Source organism: Triticum urartu, chromosome 1A (genome assembly GCF_056163025.1).
Source record: "Triticum urartu cultivar PI428250 chromosome 1A, HENAU_Tu73, whole genome shotgun sequence".
Classification (NCBI taxonomy): domain Eukaryota; kingdom Viridiplantae; phylum Streptophyta; class Magnoliopsida; order Poales; family Poaceae; genus Triticum; species Triticum urartu.
Window position 1 is genome coordinate 411575723 of NC_141873.1, and position 8605 is coordinate 411584327.

General features: G+C 42.7%; 1 protein-coding gene across 1 annotated transcript; it reads right to left on the reverse strand.

The window, feature by feature from the left end:
* Positions 1-5583: 5583 nt before the first annotated feature.
* Positions 5584-6877, reverse strand: LOC125515626 (uncharacterized). Its single transcript, XM_087538645.1, has 2 exons — positions 6427-6877; positions 5584-6232 (listed from the first exon to the last, which is right to left on the reverse strand). Exons 1-2 carry the CDS (start codon positions 6875-6877, stop codon positions 6147-6149), a joined length of 537 nt encoding a protein of 178 aa, XP_087394771.1. The 3' UTR covers positions 5584-6146.
* Between the last annotated feature and the right edge of the window lie 1728 nt (positions 6878-8605).

Consider the following 8605-nt stretch of genomic DNA (forward strand, 5'->3'; position numbering starts at 1 on the left):
GCTACCTACGCATCTACATCTCTATGAAGATACATATACAACTGCATCTTGGATGAACACTATTGTCAGTTTACTCGCATGAGCCATTCAAGGAAAGTAGTCTCTCTGTTCTAGTGTACCTAGATGTACGATGAAACAAACTTGTGAACCAAAGCAATTTGAGTTGACGGATGGACAGAGGAAGCGGGGCAAAGATGATTTATTTATGGGCGATGGTGAATTGCTACAAATACATATACCCCATCACTCCTACCTTCCATGCATGTCAGCATCCGGTGCTACCGCTTGATTCCCTGAAGATTCCCTAACAAATCATTTCATATAAACTACTGTACCTAGCAATGTAAAAATACAAAAAGGATAGAATCACTAACCTATATAGAAAAAATGGCACACTTCCGACCGTCCTGCTGTTTTGGCTTCAATTTGCCTCACCTTGCATGTCACTGCATCCTTAGGAAAAACAAACACATTGATAATTATAATTAAGAACTTCACCTACAACAAAACAGAACCGGGAGAAACTCATCGCTGTCATTGTCTTCCAAGGCCCTCATTGTCCTCTGGTAATATAGTTTGAGAGAAGTCCATATTACCCCCTCAAACTTGTCTTAGGCTTCACTTTACAAACCTCAACATTGTGTTCATTCAAGTTTCATCCTTCAACTTCATAAACCATTCATAATTATATGGGGTCTGCTTCAGTATAGCCACCTTAAGCGGGTCAATGGTGGAGATGAAAACTTACCCCTAAGGCACATAGGACATGACGGTCAAGTTAAGTACTAACCGCTTTATTATTCGGTGTATGTATGGCTCACATCGACATTGTTTTTTAACTTAAACATAACATAGACTTAGGTACTTATTGTTTAAAAATCCAATTTATGACCTGTAGGAATTTAGTATTACATATGAATTTAGTACTCCCACTGTTCCACTTTATAATGCGCCTTTGTGTGTAGCGTTTATACCAATGCGTGAGCTAACATTCTCATTTGGATAGGAATTGCCCTCCAGCTGCTCGCTCTGTCACAGCACGTGGGTGTCTGCTGCTGCGTTCCTGTGAACAGTCCAGGGCTACTTTAGTCCAAAGCAGCTTATGCGCACTACATTTCGGAATCTAGGCAAAAAACTATGTGCATTAGAATATGGAATGGAGGGAGTATTACCATGTAGTAGTTCGGCAAGAAAATTTGCAGGAATCAGTTTAGGCAGAAGAATTGCTAGTTTCTATTAATTCAATCCTCAAGGACATTTACAAACCAAAGTGATTTCGTTAAAGCTTTTCTTACAGGACATCCTTAGGCATGTATGTGCTTGGAATAGGCAAGTGCAGTCTATTGACCAGGTCACCAGGAATACTTCATCAAAAGCAAGCTAGGCAGAAGAAGAAGCAGTTGGTTGTGCCAGAATAAATAATTTACAACTCCAATTTTGTATCAGAAGTTTAAGAGGAAGAATAAAATTTACGAGATTCTAGAGAGTCTAAACATCAACAGTGATTTGTTCTTGTTTGAATACCAAGAAAAGAAAAGACAGTTACATGTACTACTAATCCTTCCTTTAAACTAAGGGAAAACAGCTTAGAGCATACCTTCTCTATCCATGCATTTATTTCTTTAGTGAACAGAAGTAGATCCGTTCGAATTCAAAATCATAATCAACACGGCTCGGTGAAACAAAATATACACCATGAATGTTGAAAGGCTTGTTTGCTTGTCCTATCCTAATGCTCTTTCCATAGGACAATATAAATAAGAATCAAATCATAACCAGGGATCAGAAATTAAGGAATGCCACCAGTCTGACAAGTGGAATCCGCAAATTAAACACCTTCCCATCTCAATACACAGTTCAACTATGCACAAAAACTATTTAACAACTATTAAACGTGCGGGTACTGCTATACTGCCTAATCAGCTGTGTACAGATAAGATAACCATTTAATCTGCAACAACAAAATCAAGTAGATACATTAGGTTTAGTGCCTACTCTGCATCATGATATTTGACCTCTGAGCTGCATCCGAGTTGTTATAATTTTTCTTTAACTGTGCACTTAACTGAAACTCTGAAGTTGAGCCAGTTCCTCATCTTGCACTATTTCACTACAAAGATTGAGCAAATAAGTACAAAGAATAACAAAACTTAACCTAGCAAAGAATGCATGTCTATTTGGCCATCCTAAGAAAATTTCAGTAATGTATCCCATAGTTATTTGCAAGATGGCCTGACTAATCTGGATAGCGATCACATGTTCATTCATTTTGTCATATAGCAGTAAAAAAAGAAAATCCTTATACTCATTTATCATTTAATTAGAACATCGGTTTAATCCACCAACTTAGCGTGTAAGTTTCTAAAAGGGATAACGAAAATAAAACACAGCTATAGGTCTAGATGTCTATCAAGATCCAGTTGCACAATAGAATCTCAAACTACTGAGCCAGAACTGTGTTATTCAAAGGTTGAACCCTGAATTGAATAGTCAATATAATCTTCTGAATGAACATGCAAACTTAGATATATGGTTGTACAGGGGTGCATAACATTCAGTGGAAGCACCATCAAGAGGAAAAATATCCTGCGATAATAATCCACATTCCTGGGTGATCAAACATTCCAACCTATCACCATATTACCATATAAAAACTTGAATTGCTTGTTAGTGTTAAATAAACCCTCGTGCATGAAAAATATATGATTATTATATATTAATTAACAGTATTGATTACAATGAGAGAGCAATCCAAGCAGTACAATAAGAACTATTGCATCTTGAGGTATAGATTAGAACAAGAGAAACAAAAGAAAAATGTTCACCATTGAGAAAATCCTCGGAGATTAGCACCCCGAACTTTAGCTTTCCTTCAGAAATAAGGGTGGGGAATCTTAAGCTCCACAATTTTGTGCCGCCAATAGTTGATGCCTTCATAAGCTGCAAGGACCAATCTATAGCAGCACATGCAGCTCCACTATTGCAGCTTGAATGTCCACATCAGTATTCTGGTAAAATCAGAACATGTTCAGTATTTTGGTTAAAAAAATGCAGACCACAATTGTCTGTCATATGGTGCCTTGCCACTGGGTGTACCGCTACCATCTCCCGCAGCAACTCCAGTGGCGTCCCTTCCGATCAGGGGCCTCCAGATCAGCGCCCAGCACAAGCAGTGCGCATACGGCTGCTACACGGCCATCCCCGCCACGACATGCAACAACATCAACCTGTCAGTAATTTTAAAAAGGGGTGTGGTGTTCTATTTTAGACGTGGCCCTTCTTTAGGCTTGGACATAATTTCAAATCTCTTTTTCTGTGAGTTCATCGGGACACAAAGTTTTTTACGTATTCTAAAAAGAACTATCATGCACACTGTGTTCAAATATTTGTCTAACAGCTAGTATAAATCACAATTCATTCCCGATAAGGGAAATAAGAAATTTTTAATAGCATTCAACTTGCATAAATATAACAACATTAATAATTAATCATTTTTTCTTCAAACTCTCATGGTCTCAAGGAAAATTTTCGGAAGGCAAATGCTATCTACCAATTGCACAAGTCCCGCTGCAAAATCACAAAAGAAAAGAAACTTTTTCGATCTGAGGCTATAGTTCCCCTTTTTTATCGGACATCAGGGATAGAGCCGATTTTATGGTCTTTGTGATGAGCTCAACAGGTCAGATCATACAGAAGTTAATTTCGATATGGAAGGTTACTTGCAAACAGTAATGCTTATGTCAGATCATACAGAAATAACTTATATGATTTGGCTACCGTGGCCAGAAAGAGGACTTGGGATAGATAGCACGCCATGACCACAACTTGTTTCTAGTGGAAACTAATTAATATAGACTAAATTACTTATATGGTGCTCACCATGAATAGTTGCAATGCCCTCCCTAGAAAAAACGAATTTGAATCAGAGATCGATATAAGTTATAGCTCTTTCAACATCGTTGATGAGAAATATAACTGTTGCACCATGCTAGGCACTCAGATAAACTCCAAACATATTGTCTATTTATTTGCAAGAAATTTCAACAATCTACAATTAGTAAGAAAATCTAGGGATCAAAATGGTAAACTGTTTTAGGACCTTGCAACAAAAAAAACACTAAATCAGTAAAACTTGCAAAGACACAATTGCAGATCATGTGCTACTATTCTCAAAATTTCTGAGATCTCGTAAACTGAAGGCACTTCTATTTAGCCTAAATAGAGTGTCACGATATTTGATTTTGACGAATTTCTTTTGGAACTCAGTGAAGGCAGACGATGTAGTTATACTTGTACGTGCATAGCCGCCACGCCGGACTTTGTCCCAATATCAATTATGATTCCCTCCACCATAAGAATTACACCACGAGCTTAGCACCTTAGCTTGTTCAGAATTTCAGCGAGGGCATATTGAACAAAGATATAGATCTGAAAACAATTAGGATCATGTCTTGTGATAATTTTGACTAAATAACTAAAGAATAAGATGAAATTGCCTCCAAAAGCCAAATCATGCAACCTAAAAATCTTGAGAAAATGTTGTCATGAGTGAAACCAAAAGTAAGTTGCCGCGGCGGAAAGCACTACCATTAGTTCTCGGTCATGTTCAATTATGCGTCTTAGTTCTAAATTGCTGCATTTTACTACTCCCTCCGTTCCTAAATATAAGTCTTTGTAGAGATTTCACTATGGACTACATACGGAGCAAAATGAGTGAATCTACATTCTAAAATGCATGTGGTTCATAGTGGAATATCTACAAAGACTTATATTTAGGAACGGAGGGAGTATTTTCTAACGTACTGTGATCAACCATAACTGAGAAATGTCCACTTTCATGAGTTCTGATTTGGCTCTGTGCCATTGTACTGATTATATCATTACATGCTCACTTTCTCCAGCTCCACTAAATCTCCACCATGGACTGAAATTGAAAACGTATCTGGTAACAGTGTCCTAACCAATCCCAGGTGCGTATTACTCCCTTTGTCCCATAATGTAAGACGTTTTTTGACACTTGTCAAAAAACGTCTTACATTATGGGACAGAGGGAGTAGCTTTTAAGCACCGGCTCAGAAGGAAATACAAAGTACTATACTAACTCCTAGATCAGTGCACCGTAAAAAAACTCCTAGGTAAGTGTTTCTTATATAGCATTGTCTATAATTTGAAAGATTATGCAGTCTGCTACTTGGAAACATGTTACACGAGCAATTCTTTTGAGGTTGTCCAACTATTACTGGAAGTGGCGTTTTCCATCTAAAAATACATTCATTCACTGTATTTAAGTTTTTTAACATTTGCAGCAACGGAACCTAAGAAATATATGTATTCCCTATAAATGGTGGATAAAACTATACACAAACAGCATACCATTGTGTCAACTGCACAAAAGAACTGTTGATAAAATCATACGGAAGGCAACTGAACTTCTTTGCAAAGACTGAATGAAAGGATGATAGATAGTCTATACTAATTTATAATACACTTAGAAACAAAAACATATATGATATACTAATATATTGTATAGACAAAACACTGCCATTAGTTCTATACTTCTAGTGCATGCTGTAGACATAGAGAAGACAATCGTTTACATTGCAGTATTTTATGGGCTGCTAAAAGAACAAACACCTTAAACTACAGAGGGCATGGGCAACAAAGAACACCTAGTCACAATGGTGACACTCACCGGCAAGCAAGCAGCGCATGCACAACGCAACCGTCTTAACCCCTTCACTCAATTCTTCATCATGTAGTTGAACTGCTTCCACCCCAGTTGCTGCACCTCGTCGTCCCTGAGGCGTTCAATGCCCAGCTAGAAGAAGGTGTTCTTTGAGGTGGCACCGGATGCAGCAGAACACTGGATATAGTAGGCATCGGCTAGCTCGGAGGCGTGCCCTGCATGCACCACCCAATCATGAGGTTACCACCCAATCATTAGTTAGTTTTGCCATGCACTGAAAAAGACCATATATCCATATTGGGAACAAAATCTCACTGCGACAATATCTCTAATAGTTCAGAAATACTACAAAACAACACAATAACACACATAGTAGCAGTAGCAAGCAACATACCCTGCACTCTTCCATCGAGTAAACATCCTCTCCCTGCTACCTCCACCCCCACCCAAATCTCAGTTCTCACTGCTCTCTGACGTAGCAAACACAACATGAAGCAAGCCTCTCTAGCCTCCCCCAATCTGAACAAATAGCAGCAGCATCTCCAACTAAATCAGAGGAAATAGGTAAGTGACTAATCATGCTAAAATATAAAAGATGACAGAAATTGCAACACATGATTGGACACTGAAAATTCTAGTGTTTATAAGTAGCTGACAGTTCTGAACAAGCACAAATTGCAAGCATACTGCATAAATGATTAGATAAGCAAACCATCAGGATTCAGGAAGCAAGAACTCACCGGTGGTCGGAGTCACCCAGGCGCACCGGCTCCTCCCTCGGACGGCCTCCGGCGTCACTGGAGCGGCAACCTCCGCGACATCGGTGTGCTTCTCCACCACCTTAGACGCAGCCTTCCCACGCTTGGGCGCGGTCGGCCGGGACCAGCCCCTCTCGGTCCTTCCGCCTGGGGCCTGGCCGCGGAGCGACTCCACGGAGGCCTTCGAGGAGCAGGACGCGTTGAGGTTCACCGCCGGCGCATCTTGCAGCTTCCTCGGCGGAGGCAATGGGGACGAGTTCCCCTTCCTAGCGCCGTCGTCGCCAACAGCAGTGGCGGCCCCCGCGTCCTTCTTCGCGCCCTGCAACTCATCCTCTTTGGCCGTGTCAGCGGCCGGAGGCTTCTCTGGCGCCTTCCACATCGGCTTGGGAGAAGGTTTCCACGCAGCCATCGGGGCCTTGTTGCCCCCCGGCATCAGCACCGGCCTTGCGTCCGCCTCCGACGCCGCGACGTTGAGGGACCTGACCCACCGACAGGAGGAAGGAAGAACGGGGCGGCGGCGCGTCCTCCTAGAGGAGGGAGGAGCAGGGGCGGTGGCACGCCGGGAGGAGGTCGGGAGTGTGTGGGAGGGGCGCGGATAGGCGACATGGGCGAGCGGGTGCGAGGGAGGAGGTGGGGGCGGGGCGGCCGGGATCCAGGGAGGTTGGGGGTCGGGCGGCGCCGGGAGTGAGGGTGAAGGTGGGGGCAGGGCGACCACCGAATCGGGGGAGGAGATGTGGGGGGCGGGTGGCGCCAGGAGCTGGGGAGGAGGTCGGGGGCTGGTGGCACCGGGCGGAGGCGAAGGGATCTGGAGGGCGGCAGCGAAGGGACGAAGGGGCGAACGAGGGCAGAGAGTCGGGCGACTGTTTCTCGCTCGAGGGTGCGGGAGTTTTGGTCAGCGATTTTTTTTCGTTGCTTAATCTTCGCCGGTTTGTTTTCATTCGTGACAAATGGGTTCTACGGGAGGTTAGGCGTGTGGGGGCGGGTGGGGGACCCGATCGCGGAGTTTTTTTTGGTTTTTCACGGCTAAGAGGGAGGTGGGAGGAAGTACCAAAGAAGTACCAAAAAAGACCGGGTGAGGTGGGACGAAAATAAAATCCGGAACGCGACCTACCAAGTGAGACATTAGGATTAGAGATATCAAAGGATTTTGACGTCACAATCTGGGTCACTATCAGGCACGGGGTTAAAATCACAAGTGAGGGTCATGCTGAAATCAAGGGATAGAGTTAACACGTAGGTCGAGTAGTGTAGCATTTTTCATGCCCTTGTCCTGTCTTCGCCCTTGTGTGTCAATACGTGCGTTCATGCTACTATCGAAGTCGGACTAAAATATGACCATGCCTTTTTACCAGACATAAAATTAAAACGAGTATTTCACCAATGTTTTTGGAAAGAGAGGGGTCCCCCCCTAGTCACAATGGTGACACTCACCGGCAAGCAAGCAGCGCATGCACAACGCAACCGTCTTAACCCCTTCACTCAATTCTTCATCATGTAGTTGAACTGCTTCCACCCCAGTTGCTGCACCTCGTCGTCCCTGAGGCGTTCAATGCCCAGCTAGAAGAAGGTGTTCTTTGAGGTGGCACCGGATGCAGCAGAACACTGGATATAGTAGGCATCGGCTAGCTCGGAGGCGTGCCCTGCATGCACCACCCAATCATGAGGTTACCACCCAATCATTAGTTAGTTTTGCCATGCACTGAAAAAGACCATATATCCATATTGGGAACAAAATCTCACTGCGACAATATCTCTAATAGTTCAGAAATACTACAAAACAACACAATAACACACATAGTAGCAGTAGCAAGCAACATACCCTGCACTCTTCCATCGAGTAAACATCCTCTCCCTGCTACCTCCACCCCCACCCAAATCTCAGTTCTCACTGCTCTCTGACGTAGCAAACACAACATGAAGCAAGCCTCTCTAGCCTCCCCCAATCTGAACAAATAGCAGCAGCATCTCCAACTAAATCAGAGGAAATAGGTAAGTGACTAATCATGCTAAAATATAAAAGATGACAGAAATTGCAACACATGATTGGACACTGAAAATTCTAGTGTTTATAAGTAGCTGACAGTTCTGAACAAGCACAAATTGCAAGCATACTGCATAAATGATTAGATAAGCAAACCATCAGGATTCAGGAAGCAAGAAC